The sequence below is a fragment of the Tarenaya hassleriana genome, unplaced genomic scaffold (assembly GCF_000463585.1).
Source record: "Tarenaya hassleriana unplaced genomic scaffold, ASM46358v1 Cleome17, whole genome shotgun sequence".
NCBI classification, from domain to species: domain Eukaryota; kingdom Viridiplantae; phylum Streptophyta; class Magnoliopsida; order Brassicales; family Cleomaceae; genus Tarenaya; species Tarenaya hassleriana.
This window is the reverse complement of record NW_010965122.1, coordinates 2,889,624-2,905,053: the sequence shown is the minus strand read 5'-3', so window position 1 is coordinate 2,905,053 and position 15,430 is coordinate 2,889,624. Positions and strand designations below refer to the sequence as shown.

The following is a 15,430-nucleotide window of genomic DNA, read 5'->3' as shown; positions in this document are numbered from 1 at the left end:
ATGCTTCTTCTTTTTTTGTCTAATTAATATTTTTTGAATATATATACATATGGAATACCCCTAATATACTATAATAACAAATGTTAAAAAAGAATCATGGGTCCAATCGGATATTTTCATTTTTACGGATCCCAAATTGTACTTATCTCTTTGTTTTCTAGAGTTTTCTCTTCTTAACTGAGGCTGCCATCTCACTCCGACATCTCTATAAATATCGGGTAATTTTCTCCATTTTTAATTTTAAATTTAATTTATTAACCCGGGCCACTTCTCAGTTACTGAGAAGTTTATCCTCCTCCAGTCTCCATCGTTATCTCCGCCGTGAGTTCCTTTGCTCCGATGTTCCCATCGTGGCTGCAGCCTCACCGGCGTCGTCAGTTCAGTCCGGCGGACAGTCCGAGAACTCCGAGACACTACTCCTGCACTTCCTTCAAAGATGTTCAGGATCTCCTCAACGAAGATCTCCCGCCGGAACCCAATACCCCTAAACGCCCATCCCTTCTCCACCGGGTCCGGTGCTTCAGCGTCCGCGACCACGCCCCACGCGCTTTTGCGGCGCCGAAGGCTGGCTTCGCAGTGGAAATCCCCAACGCCGACCACCGCGGCGTGGTTCTCTACTTCACCAGCCTCCGTATCGTTCGCAAGACCTTCGAGGAGTGCAGATCCGTCCGATCTATGCTCCGCGGGTTCCGGATTCCGATTGACGAACGAGATCTGACGATGGATTCAAATTTCCAGGACGAGTTGCAGGCGATATTCGGGACGAAGAACGTGGCGTTGCCGAAGGTGTTCATCGGCGGGAGATACGTCGGCGGAGCGGAGGAGATCAAGCGGATGCAGGAGAGCGACGAGCTGAGGAGGGTGATCGGGAAATTAAAGCCGTCGGATGGGGCGATTTCCGGAATCTGCGGTGCGTGTGGAGGGCTGAGATTCGTGATGTGCGAACGGTGCGATGGAAGCCATAAGATCTACTCGGAGAAGCGTGGATTCAAAAGCTGCACGGCCTGCAACTCGTACGGCCTCGTCAAGTGTCCGGCGTGTTTCCCGACGCACCGGCGGCGGACATCGTCGTAGCTCCGGCAGATTTCGAAAACAAAATAGGGAGGAAAAGAAAAGAAGAAAATAACGTTGAAAAAAAAAGAAAGAAAAGGAAAGGGTTAGGTAGGTAGGGTTTTAAGTTACTATCCATAGGAATGAGTTTTGAATACATTAAGTCGAGGAAGCAAAATAGGAAGCATACCGTATTTTTTATTAATGTATTTGACTCTCGGCTCATTTAATGTTGGATCCTATTTGACATGTGTACCTTCTCTCTCTATTTCCATTTTTATGGCCGAAAATGAAATATAGATAGTTTGTTCGATATATTATTATTATTATTATTTTAAGTTTTTAACTGCATTTTTTTTTATTTTTCGTAGGCCAAAGCATTTTTCGAAAGAAAAAAAATATATGAAAGTCATGCTGAGCCAGGGTTTTTAAACCTAATAACCTATTTGGTCGCAGCAATTTTAGGTACACCACCAGAAAAAAAAAAAAATTTTCAATTTTAATCCACTTTTCGATTGAAAAAGTCCAAAATATCTTTTTCGTTTTATTTTTTGCGACTTTTTTGCGACTAACATATAACTGATATACAACTAAAATAAGATGGATAATTTTTTTTACCACCTTTTTGTAACTATATTTAGAATTAATTACGAAGTCGTAATAACGAAATTGTTTTCGAACGGATAAATATCGTGATTTATTAAGGATAATTTCGTCTTTTTATGGAGAAAAAAATGTGTTATGTTTTTTGTGGCGTCCAGTTGAAATAATAGATGCGACCAAGTGGGTCATTTGAGTGATTTTACCGCTGAGCCATGCGAGCTCAGAGCTTCCTCTGTTCGTCTCCATATGCCTTATCCGATCTTTCTGATCTTCTGCCTCTGATTATGGATCCCTGATTCGGCCTCGGTTTGATTTTCTTACTCGCACATCTTCTGCTCTTGTTGTCTCTCTCTCTCTCTCTCTTTACTTGGTCTGGTGATGGATGAGGACCGGAAATCCGCTCGATTAAGGCTCCGGATGAGTTTTGCTGTGTCGTTTTTGTTGCTTTTTAGTTTCGGTTCGTGTATTTCGTTGAACGATTCAGGTAGAGATATTTTTCTTTTGTCTGTTTGGTTGTCTGCGAACAGAAGGAAATTCCTGAGAAATTTTCCTTTTCGGATGTTTCGGTTTCGGTGTCTAGGTCCTGATTTGCTGAAATGCAAAGAAATGATGGTGACAGAGTCTTTTCCTTCGTCACCGGCTTGGAGGGATGGCGAGGGAGGGGTCAATCTGTATTCAAATGGAGTAGCGGCGGATTCGTAAGTAGCAGCTCCGAGTTTTCCGTGAATTTTGGTTGCTCAAATTTTTGAACGCCAATTTTTATCGATGCTTTTGTTATTGTACTTGCTTTGATTGAAATGGTCAATATGGTTCCTAGTTGGATTAAGGTTAACGTTTTAAGTTTTGAGATCAAGTCCTGCATTTGGTGTTTGTGCTTCTGCTGAATCTAATCTGCGTAGTAATTGTTTGCTTGAAATTGGAACTTATAGCAATAATATGCTAGGATCTGATGATCCTTGATTCTTGATTCTTCAATCATGCTTGAAATGTAATGGGTGGGTTACAATCACAGCTGGGAAATGAATTCGTTGAACATCAATATAAATGAAATCAGATTGTTAGCTATATCACTTTAATCATACAAGATTGTAGGTTATTCGAATGATTCAATGCTCTTATGGTGTATCTGCAGGCTTCACTCATGCAGAAGGATGTTCATGATACCGGCATTGGGATAATCTGGTTCCTGTACCCTTTTTTTAAACTTCTTAAATTTCTTCGACATGATCATTTTGGTCTTGCTTTGTTGTTTCTCATTTGATAGCAATTTTTTATTTCCATGTGTGTTTAACCTTGATTTCATTCTCCTATTATTTTTGTAGGACAGCTGTTGGCTTTGGAAGGGGAGCCTTGTCGCACCGGTTAACGTGTTACCGTTATGACTTAGAGGTCACGGTTCGAATCCGGGAGGCAGCCTCTTGCAGAAAATACACCCTTGTGGTGGGATCTTTCCCCGGACCCCGCTCAACGGGAATGCTTTGTGCACCGGGCTACCTTAGCTGTCAGCTTTCACAGGAAACTACTCCTGATCATTTCTACAATCCATACACTATTTTGGATGGAAACCGTTCTGCAGCAACTGTCACACCATCGGCATCTTCGACACCATCTCCAAGACCTATAGGCTTTTGCAAAGAAATATATTCCACCAGCTGAGGTGCGGACGGGAGCCGGTGAACAACACGTTTCTGCTCCACCTCCTTTTGCGCCCCCACATAAAAGAGACTCACCAGACACATTCTTCCAATCCAAGAAGCTCTCCATCTTCCTTAGACTCCTCTTGTAGTCACTGGCTGCATCGAGGCTGCTATTGTTCTGATCCTCTTAGCTGCTGGTGTATTATTTTTCAGAAACAAAGCAGGCAAATCTGTTAATCCTTGGCGTACAGGACTTAGTGGATAACTTCAGAAAGCATTCATAACTGGTGAGTATTCTTTCTCATCCTTCGTTTTTTTTTAAAGTGAAGTTTAGATAACCTTATAATTTTATTGTTGTGTTAGAACCAGACAGATTCAGATATCCCAATTTCTGACATCAATCCTTGGGAAATACGTTTTAGCAACTAAAAGCTTTAGTCTGTTTCTAGTATTCAGGCCTTACTGGACCTAACCATGTCAACAGACTCATCCTAGCTTTAATCAAATATGAAAGAATCTCTAGCAGCACCTTTGGAGTGGAGTGCCTATTTCGGGACATACTTTGCCGTTTGCCCAGTCACCTTTGATTATTTTGATTTATAATATAATTACATTATGTTTGGAAAATTCACATTCCATGATTGTTACCTTGGTCTATAGAATGCTTACCAAGTACCCAACTGCTTTTTGGTTCGCATTTTAACCGTCTCATATGTGGTGGTACTCAGGTGTCCCGAACTCAAAAGGATCTAAGATTGAAGCTGCCTGTGAAGATTTCGGTAATGTAACTGGATTGCGCCCCATAATTACATTGTTCAAAGGGGCACTATCGAGTGGGAGTAGAAATAGCTGTGGCTTCTGTAGCTGTTTTTCTGTTAAAAACTGGAAGGATAGTGTAGAAATGGATTTCAGGGAAGAAGGTAATCTTCGTCAAACCCATTTCTTATTCCTTCGATTCAGAGTACTTTCTCTGTGGCAATCACTCTCCTTATCACTTTTTTTAAACAAATTTCAGATTGAAACGTTATCAAAGATAGCCACGAGAATTTCGTGAACCTTCTTGGGTACTGTGGAGAAGATGGAAGTTTTCACTAGGATCTTTGAATATGCTCCAAACGGATCACTCGTCAAGCATCTACACAGTAAGTAGTAAGTACAATCCCGGAATACATATACACACACAGATATCACATTATATACTCCATACAAGGTTTTTTTTGTGTTTTTTTGCCTCAACCACGTCGATGGAGTATAATACGCTTAGTTGGCTAGTCTTTTATGCATAAACTGAAAGCCATTTTTGCTGCAGTTAAAGAATCTGGGCACTTGGACTGGGGAATCCACCCGCTTCTCACAGCTACCTTTTTCTCGTTAGAGGTTTATGATCTCTCGGAGGATCACGCCGTCAAAGTTGCTGATTTAAGTTTCGGCAACCCAAAGTTCCCGTCAGCGAAAGAGAATATCGCCAGTTCACTCATAGATACAACAATGAGTCTCGGTCACAACAAGAGAAGACAACGTCTGGAGATGATGGTCGGAAAACTCCCAGACGCAGTTAACGAAGACGACTCGGCAGAGAGCGTTTTCGAAGATTTCTTGAGAGGAGAGACTCGAAACAACATGGCGGATCCATCCAACGTTTGAATCAAATCTGTTGATGACGAAAAGATTGAGAAAATAGGTGAAGTGATGAAATCTTGTATAAAGACCGACCTGAAAGAGAGATCGGTGGTGAAAGAGAGATCTCGAGGGTATCCCCGGAAGAAGGTGCCGTCCCGAAAATGCCGCAGCAGCAAAGGTGGGCAGAGCTGGAGTAAGTCCCTTCGCCAGAAACTGTAAGTATTTCAGAAAATATTGGAAGAGTGTATTGTGTTTTGTTTTGTTTTGTTTTGTAGCTTGTCAAGATCGTTCAGTTGTTGATTTGTGCTTTCTTAGCATACATGTATATTATATATATATGCTGCACATACATATACACACACATATATTATATTATATGTCCCTATCGAATGGGCATTTTTGAAAGATGAGATGAAAAAACTTTGTATGATACAATCATTAGCCAATGGGACATACCAATTGATCATTGGTAAGAGTTCCAAATCACGTTTTTCATGTACAGATAGAATAAATTCCAAACGGTCATAAATAAATAATGTTATGTTATTATGTATATATATATATAATATTCTAGACTTATGAGGGGATTTATTATACTTATCTGGAAATTTAGACTTCTACATCCTTTGAATCAATTATATGGTTATGTGTGAATGATCATACGCTCTTTGATAATATTAATTTTATATTCTACGACTTATTCTGTAATAATCAAGCAACCTACATTCCACGAAGATGCTCTGCCCGGTCGTGGGACAAAGTCCAACTTCATTCTCTTTCGATAATTTAAAAAAAAACGCAACACGACTTTTGTCTTGTTACTCTATTATTATTATTATTATAATAATAATGATAATGGGAAAAGGCATATTATATTTGCAATTGCACTTTCGAACCGTAGGGACCATGCTGACCCTTGCGTAGCTGCAATGGCTACATCCATGCAAGCCCATGCATAATACGTACAAATCCTTATATTATTTTTTTAAAATCCTCTTTTCGAATATATTCTCTCCCTTTCTCTCTCTTAAAATACTCCTTCACATATTTTGATTTGGTTATTTCCTATGCATCAAACCTGCTTAACCGGATTGAAGGTTACATATATATCCCATCAATATATATATGCTCATAAAATCAAATAACTGAAGTTACGAATCGGATATATATGTGTAGGAATTTGATTTAATTCTTGTACGCATTGACCTGGTCAAGGTAGACCTTTTTTCAAAGGGAATTTACGTTTGGAGAATCCAATTAATTGCAATTTATTTCTCTAGTTTGACCATATATCCTAGCGCGTGTGACGATTGGCGAAGGAACCTAGTTTAGATCGGGAAGGTCGGTCCAATTATTAATGTTGGAGAAATCAAACTAAACGGGCAATTTAATTCTGCCCTCAATTAATAACGGCGACTAAGATTCATTACGGCTATATAGACAGTATATATATATACATCCATAATATCTTTTTTTTTTTATACATTGGGAACCCCGACTGCTACCCTTTGGGCGCGTTGTCCGAGTAAACCAAAACTCACACGCACGAGTCTGCAACACACGCGTGGGAGGTAAATAAGCCGTAACTGACAGACGATAGGTGTTTGCAAGGAGCATGCTCACCTAGGGTTCCCCCTACATCCATAATATCTTGGACTTGCGAATACCTAATTATTTTGACCGAGGAAAAATTCTTACATCCATGTTCCATAAATATCACACGAAAACGTTTTCATTGCTAATAAATACACGTCGTTTACACGAAAAAAAAAATTATGGTGTAAGATAAGAGTTACACGTTCACACATACAAAAAATTAGCCACAAAAACGAAAATTTCGGGTTTCCATATTACATATTACGTGTGAGGACCTATTTCAAGAAATGTTAGATGTCGGATTCGATTTCCATCTTCATATCATATTATAAATTTAAAAAAAGAAAAAAGAAAAAAGTTCTCGAAAAATGGGGAATTAAATTACATGGACAAGCTTAGCATGTGTACATGAAGACAAATCCGTGATTGTCGTTGGTGAAATAAACCAAGTGTCAATATTTTCTTCCAATGTCTGTGAATGAACGAAGACAGCCCATCACCTTTAGGACTGGCGATTCCTCTTCCACGCCCATCTCTCTCTCTCTCTCTCTCTCTCTCTCTCTCTCCCCAATTACCAAAGATGTAGGGTTTTGGATTCTTTCTGTTTCACAGCTTGAAGTCACGAGCTCATCGCCCAAACCATTCCCTTTTTGTTATTTTCCAAGTGTTAGTGCCACAAAGTCCAACCCCTTTTTTTCTTGCTGCTTTAGTGGTCGATTTAATTTCTGAGTTGTAACGATCGATGGACGACGTTTCATTAATGAACTCCTCAATGTTTTGTGAAGGAAAGCGGAGTTAAATCCATTAACTTATCTCATTACTCCCTCCGTTCGTTCAAAACTTAAACACGCAAATTAAAAAAGATACTGTAATAGTTTGTCCAAAATACCTTTATTTATTAGATAGAGAATTGTTACATCTAAATATACAGAATATTTAAGTGTTATTAATCAGGGATTAATTTGGAAAAAAATATTAAAAATTACATAAAAAAATCTAGAAAACATCATTTATTTTGAAACAAAAATATTGATTTTAAAACGTCATCTAAACTGAAACTGAGGGAGAATCTAACTTTAATGAGAATCTAAAACAGTTAGATCTTGAGTTTAACTTGGTTAATTAGAGCTACCATGCGATCTCTTTATTATAATTTATAATACATATAATGCCATAGTTCTAAAATTTGAATACCGACATATGTCACACTCAAAAGTTGTTGATGACTCGAAATTGATAAGGAGCGAGAACTTTAATTTCGACAATGATTTGTACTGAGTTTGGAACCATACAAGATTAGTAAATGATATTGCCTAAATTTAACGTAAAAAGTATGTGTTTTGCCTTGAGAGGTGTAAAACTCTCTCTCTCTCTCTCTCTCTCTATACCAATTACAATAATGTTTGAATACCCGCTGCTTCATCAAGATCGGTTTTTCAACATAGGTGTATATACCGAGAGAGAGAGAGAGTGATACAAGCATCCAAAAAGTCATACAAAGAGACCTTCAAAAGTCATCACCTTAAATTCCTAACACACATATGTATGCCTTGATTGATCTTTTGTCAAAGGACTCCAACAAGGAACCACCCAAAAAAAACACGACACCCCAAAACAGCCAAATAGCTAGAGAACAAGATGAGATCAAGCACCAACAGCTCTGAAAATTCCAAGACTTGCCCATCTAACAGTTGCAAGACAATCAAGAAAGAAGAAGAAGATAAGGATATCGACGATGAAGGAGATCAAGAAGAAGCAAAGACTAGAGGAGATCATCAGAGCTCGTCAAGCAATAGCTATGTCGAGGAATGTCCGGGTCATCATCAAATCAAGAAAAATGGTGGATCCGTTAGACCCTACAACCGGTCCAAGACCCCGAGGCTGCGATGGACCCCCGAGCTCCATCGTTGCTTTCTTCAAGCTGTGGAGAGATTGGGAGGCCAAGATAGTTAAGTAGAATTAACCGATATAAGGATCAAGATTTTGAATCTAGAGATATATATATTCTCTAGCTAGGGTTTTTCTTGTTGATATTTACTGGGTATCTTTTAAATGTTTTGATGGATGGGAACAGGGGCAACACCAAAGTTGGTTCTTCAAACGATGAACGTCAAAGGACTTAGCATAGCCCATGTCAAGAGCCATCTTCAGGTTGTGCATATACACATATGTATTATACACAGTTAATTATGCTTAATCATTTTGCCCTTTTCTTTTTCTTTTTTTTGGATTTTTTGTATTGTTAGATGTACAGAAGCAAGAAGGCCGATGAACCTAATCAAGGTAATTACTACAAGACTCTGAATGATTTTAATTAGTTAGGGTTTCTATATGCTTCTTATGCATGAATCTTATATATAATTGATTTTTTTTCAGGACAACAAGGATTTTCATTTGAAACCGGAACTGGTTATACTTGCAGCCTTAGCCAAGTTCCAATGTTACAAAGTTTCGATCAAAGGCCTTCTACTAGCTTAGGGTATGCTGATCCAAAAGTTTTCCATTTTATATATCCCCATTCTAAGAAATTATATGCAATATGTTTGTTTTTTTTTTAAACTTGGATTAGATACGATGACCCTTCATGGTCCGACCATGGACCGCTGATCAATTGTAACCCCTGGAGAGGCCTAACCACGAGAGACGGTGCAAGATCGGGACAACCATTGTTCATCTCACTGAACGAGAGATTTCATCGAAGCAGCAATATGGGCACGTTTGGCATTGGATCTCACTCGAGTAGTAAGAAGACGACCTTTAATTTAAACAATGAAGAAGTTGAAGCCTTCCAAAGAAGCCATAGAAGAACTCTTGAAGATCTGAAAATTTTTAATGGATCGTGGGTACGGAGCCTATGTGATCCATCATCCACAGAAAAATGGATAGACGTTTCAACACATCGTGGTAAGATCGCAACATCTAACTCCGTTCGAGTGGCCGAAGGGTCGGGAATCGTCTTGAAGAGGAAAAGATTGTTTTTGTTCGAGGATTGTGATCACAATAAGTCGTGTCAAGATTTGGATCTAAGCTTGTCCCTTAAGGCAACTCCTCAAACCTATGCCAATGTTGGACTAAAGGGAAAGGGATGCTTATTGTTCGGAGATGAACATGGACAAGATCATCAAGACTGTAAGAGCTTGTCTCTTTCGTTGTCTTCCTCTAGTTCATCGAGGCTCAGTCTATCAACGCCGACAAAGGAGGATGATCTTCGAGATCATAATAGAAAGAGAAAGATTTCGGTTTCGGCAAGTACCCTTGATCTGACTTTATGAATATATATATTATATATATATATATACACACGTTCATATATATATATATGTATGTATGTATTCTAAGTGAGATCTTGAGGTACTTGTTGATGTAAGAGAGCGTTGTATTGTAGCATTCATTTGACAAGATCAATAAGGTAATAAAGCTATATAGAGACATTTTCGATGGTAAATAGAAAGTACTCCATGTATTTATTTTTTAAAAATACATGTCGTTTTAAATTTTTTTTTAAAAAAGTTATACGTATCCTTATTTAATACCCTAAAAGTCGTGTTTTCATTAATTAATCTATTGAAATTAGATACTTTTAATTAAAAATAAAATTGGAAATTTTCTTCAAAAAACGCATAGAAAATCTAAAATAACATCTATTAAATAACAAAATAAATATTTTTTAAAAAAAAAGGGAAATATTTGTTTTCCTCGTTATATTGTCTTGATTTTTACTGCTAATTGAAAACAATTATACATGTTTTTGTTGTGATTAGGATCTGATATGATATTGAATAGTACCGAGGAATAGATTAGTCTATAAAATTGTTTTGAGAATTACTAGACATTGCACGTTGCATAACAGTGTCCTGTTGCCAGAGTTTCAAACTTTCATAATAAATATATGGCTCCCGAGCTTCGCTCACTCTCACACGACAAGAATCCTAAGCAATTTCAACATTATTTTTGTTTAATCGAGATTTCGATTGAGAATTATTTCATTAAAAATTATTATTTTCAATAATAATGCCTACTTTGTTGTTTTCTTCGTCTACTTTTTTTTTAAAACAAAATTCTTTATAACGGATTAAGAACCGTATCATTTCGAGTTAACATCTTACCTTAACTGTATATATCGTATATTTATACGGTATTGAGGATATATATATATATATATATAGGACAGAAGACAGTCAGATGTACTTGGCATGGTTCGACATCGTCGACAGACAATAAATCATTTGTTTTTTCCTAAATTATATTATAGTAACCTTATCATCTAGGGTCTTTTTCATGGAAATTCGAAATTTGAGAATATTTCAGTCTTTTTCACGGAAAAATCGAAATCCGTGATTTTTTTTTTTATATTTATATGATGTACACACGTGTCCTAGTTTGTATCATTGGGTGTCTCATCCTAATTGTTTTTGTTTTCATTTGATTTTAGTCAAATATATACTCGTAATAAAGTTATATTATTTTTTAAATCGTCAAACGTTCATTCCATTACCAACTTGTTTAAGTAATGATTTTGCAACTTGTTTAAGTGATGTTTTCAACTGGTACAAGTTCATGACACATACACACATATATATATGTGTGTATATATACATATATCTAAAGGAGAGGGAATAAGGAGACGGAGACGTTTTTGGCGATGGAAGAGTAAGCCGTCTGGGAAGGATGGATGGAATCGAAGAAGAGAAACTTCGAAGGATCCTCACATGTCGGACTCCACGTGTCACACAACGGTCCTGCTTCTACTTTTCCCGTCCCGCAACACCCTCTCTTCGTTTCTTCCAATCCTATATATATATATATCAAGAGATACGGAGAAGATTATATAGAAATACGAAGAATATCCTAAAAGATTATCCATATATATGAAGAAATATCTTAGCATATATCCAATGTTACTGTTATCTCACTATCACTACATATATATAACAACACCACGCATGAATCTATGGGTTGCAAATTTCACTTTCTTAAGCTCGGTGTACTCGAAAACCGACAAACGGCAATCGAAATCGGAGGAACGAGTGGTAGATTCTTCGAAACGATGAGACCGAACAAGGGGACAAAATTAAAGAATCCTAGTTAAAGGGACTCAAAAAATAAGGCCAAGCAAAGGGAAACCCTAGACAACTAAAACTATAACCATGACTAAATCAAAGCTTTGGACAAAAAGAAGTTTAACTTAACAGGGGGGGGATAAGTGATCCTCACCGTATTTTTCTGGATAAGTGATCATGTCCAATATCGGGGAATAGATGTCGAGGTACAGAATCTTGGAACCCGAAAGACTCTGGTTCAAGCGGAGGGCTAGCCTCTGGAGCTTGGAATTGTAAAACCGGGAGTCGTTGTTTTGCTCATCCGAGCACGCCCTTTTGAACATGCGAGGATATTGTTTGAGGCTCTCTATTGTTATTTGTATCGGAACACATCCGATCGGCGGTAGCCCCGACACGATAAACCTCTTCGCGCCTTTTTGGTATAGTCTCTATACACACAATAAGAGATGTGTATATATAAATATATATTGGTTAAACCTAATTTGAAACATTGACAAAAAGAACCTTATTCAACGAAATGATGATTAAATAACCTAATAAAGTTTAGTATGGAATGTAACTTAGGCTGTTGATGTGTTTTAATTTGATTTGTATATCATGCAGGAGAATCTGGGGTGAGACTAAATTTTTTAATTTGTATAACTCCAATTTCTTTATATTTTTCAGGTGTATGAAATTGGACCGACAAGAAAGAGGTAAACGTGTATGGTCCGAGGCCCATCTTAGTTCAAACCCAAGTTGACCCATTCGGACATGCATATAATACGATGTGCTAAATACGTGCACAACGTGTCAATGCCGGCTTTAGAATAGAAAAATAAAATAAAATAAACCAATATATATATATATATATTAGTATATTTGAGAATATTATTATCAGTATTTTTAACCTTACCCTATCATATTTTTCAAACCGAGTCAATTGCTACGTAAGTAAATATGTGTAATATATAAATAAATAAAATAAATCAAATATATATGGAGCATTTAGTTTGACGTAAAGTACCTTGATAACACCTTCGAGTTTGTTCAACAAGGAATCTTGATAATTGGAAACCGACTTAAATCCTCCGAAAGGTTGATCGTAGAGATTAATGGTCATGTCATTAGTGCCCACACTAATCACGAACAAAGCGTTACTAATCACCCGATTAGTCTCCCCATCTCCCACCGCCTTCTTCATCTTTCCGACAGCCTCATCGAAGTAAGTCAACTCTTTGTCCATTGTCAAAGCCGACGACAACCTCGCCGTCCGGTCGTCTAAACCGGTCCCCGCCGAGGCAAAGCTGACTCCGGTCAATAAGTCACCGGGTTGGACCGTGGGGTCGAGGTAAGCAGGCAATGTGGGCTTGAGACCAAGAAACGATGCCAGGAAATCGGTGGTGAGTTTTCCATTGGAGAATCTTCCGGTGGAAAGTTTCCCCGGAAAATCTATTCCGTACGGAGAATGGTTTCCCCGGAAAATGGTAGGAATGTAATTATTGTTGCCGGGATCCACCGTGGAGTCGCCGAAGACGAAAAGGGCGGTAACCGGTGGAGAAGGTGATGCATGTGATTGGTAGGAGAACAGGAGAAGAGTGAAGAACGTAAGAACGGTGGTGATTTTGCGACTAGGGTTCATCATTGTTTTAGATTAGGGTTAATTAATCATGAAATTTTGATCTAATTTCGTGATTAAAAAGGGGTTAACTCTTTCTTAATGCAGGTTTGAAAGTTGGTGTAATGGTATTGATGATAAAGGGTGTGTCATATATAGAGAAGAAAGACGAAACCGTAAAGCTACAAATTTTGTTGAGTAGATTATATTGTTTCTTACATCGGATCTTTATCTGGCAATCTGTAACAAATCCAAGATTAATTTTCTAATCTTGGCTTGACAGTTTTGTCTACTTTGACTTTTAAAGAAAATAAATTTAGACAGTTTCCTCAATTCGTAACATAACAAAAATGAGCGCATATATATATATATATATATATATATATATATATATTACTGTTTTTATTTTCTTATTTTGTTAAGGTGAATACGAATCAAGTCCAACGAGGACTACATGCCAAATACATATCCACATTGACATGTTTATCTCTTTTTTTTTTTTTTTTTTTGGGGAAGGACGTGTTGTCTATCACAAAAGAAAAAAAAAACTAAAATGGGATGACTAAATAAACCGAATTAAAAAAACAGCATTAATAACGATATTTTGACGGATTTTTAAAAAAGGTAAAAGAAATATGGTTTCTATATAAGAATTTTCCAACTTTCATTCAAGGATCTGTTGTTAATTCCCATTTTAATAAATAACAGAGATGCAAACAAATAGATACGCACTCGCATTTTCCATTCGATATCGTTTTGTTTCTTTTCTAGTTATAATTTTTTTATATTTTAAAAAAATTATATTTATTTAGTTTTTACGTTATATTTTCTATTTGACTTAAGTTCCGTTTGATTTTATTAAATATTTATTTAAAAAATATTTAATTCAATTTTAAAATATGTATACATTATTCTATTCATTTGATTTTTCTTTTGTACATGTGTACGGCATATATGAATGTTCACACGTGCTAATGTGTGGTTACATATCTTTTGTTTCGAGAGCATATATTATTTTTATAAAATCGAGGAGAAATTCGGAATGGGAATGCCCTTTAATTTATTTAACCATGAAGAAGATGGAAGATGACTCATAAATGGCGTGCATGGAGTTGCATTGCATGTGCCCGACGACCATTGCTTTTAATGCGTACATTATTATTATTTTATAACGTATAATAATATACGTTATAACAATTGGATCCTCATTTAAGTGTAAATCTATAAACCCAATATACGTTATAACAATACTAATTCGTTGCTTTGAATCTCTCAAAAGTCAAACCCTAAATCCAACATAGAATAGTGGAGACAACATGCATGCATATATTTTTATATATGTAAGAATATGCTTTCAATTTCATTCCTCCACTTGCTTTTTTGCTTACGCTCAAACGCCAGTTAATCGAGTTTATAAGAATTTGAATTTTTTTACAAATCAAATTTCTTTTATATTTCTCAGTTATTGTTTTTTATTTTCAGACGAATATCGATGTTATTAGAATTAAAATAAGGAGATAGAGATCGACAACAATTCACAAAATTAATTATAACATCAAACTAATTTAGAAATAACAGTTAAATGATTTCGAAAGATCAAAATTCGTTGTATTATTGAATTTAGACCATTTTTCATATAAAAAAAGGAGGGTTTCACGAGTCAGGTGTGAAAAGATAAATATTTAAAATATCAACATAAAACTTTTTATAACAAATGTTAAAACCAAACAATCGAAAGCAAAAATAAATATTGATACTAACTAATTCTGTAAAAAACTTAAAATAATTAGAATTCACATAACCTTTTATTAATGCACTTGGCAATAATAAAATAAGGGATAATTCTATTTAAAACCCTGTACTTTTCTCTCGTCGCAATTTAAACCCTATACTTTTTTTTGATCCAAAAAAACATTGTACTTTTAAAAATTGGCAATTAAAACTCTATACTTTTAAAAATTGGCAAATAAAACCCTGAACGAAAAAATATATTATTTAATGCTGACATGGCATCCTAGTCATCTGCCACATCATCAATCCTTAATATTTAATAATATTAATTAATATAATATAAAAATAAAATAATAAAAATAAAAATAAAATTTTAAAAATTATACACATACATATATAATGAAATGATATACATATATACACATATATAAACATATTTATATATATACACACATATATATAATACATATATATATATATATATGTTTTATATGCATATGTGGTATATGTATTTTTTTTCTAAAAATCATGCATAT

General features: G+C 36.1%; 3 protein-coding genes across 3 annotated transcripts; 2 read left to right on the top strand and 1 right to left on the bottom strand.

The window, feature by feature from the left end:
- The first annotated feature begins 71 nt into the window (after positions 1-71).
- LOC104810119 (uncharacterized protein At5g39865-like) lies at positions 72-1,144 on the top strand. The gene is made up of 2 exons (XM_010536313.2): positions 72-218; positions 302-1,144. The coding sequence occupies exon 2, from the start codon at positions 340-342 to the stop codon at positions 1,072-1,074; it is 735 nt and encodes a 244-aa protein (XP_010534615.1). The 5' UTR covers positions 72-218; positions 302-339; the 3' UTR covers positions 1,075-1,144.
- A 6,764-nt stretch (positions 1,145-7,908) lies between these two features.
- On the top strand, positions 7,909-9,973 carry LOC104810118. The gene is made up of 5 exons (XM_010536312.2): positions 7,909-8,454; positions 8,581-8,657; positions 8,753-8,789; positions 8,883-8,985; positions 9,076-9,973. Exons 1-5 carry the CDS (start codon positions 8,145-8,147, stop codon positions 9,776-9,778), a joined length of 1,230 nt encoding a protein of 409 aa, XP_010534614.1. The 5' UTR covers positions 7,909-8,144; the 3' UTR covers positions 9,779-9,973.
- Positions 9,974-11,084: 1,111 nt separating this feature from the next.
- LOC104810117 (GDSL esterase/lipase At2g40250) lies at positions 11,085-13,304 on the bottom strand. The gene is made up of 3 exons (XM_010536311.1): positions 12,573-13,304; positions 11,721-11,994; positions 11,085-11,296 (listed from the first exon to the last, which is right to left on the bottom strand). Exons 1-3 carry the CDS (start codon positions 13,188-13,190, stop codon positions 11,109-11,111), a joined length of 1,080 nt encoding a protein of 359 aa, XP_010534613.1. The 5' UTR covers positions 13,191-13,304; the 3' UTR covers positions 11,085-11,108.
- Between the last annotated feature and the right edge of the window lie 2,126 nt (positions 13,305-15,430).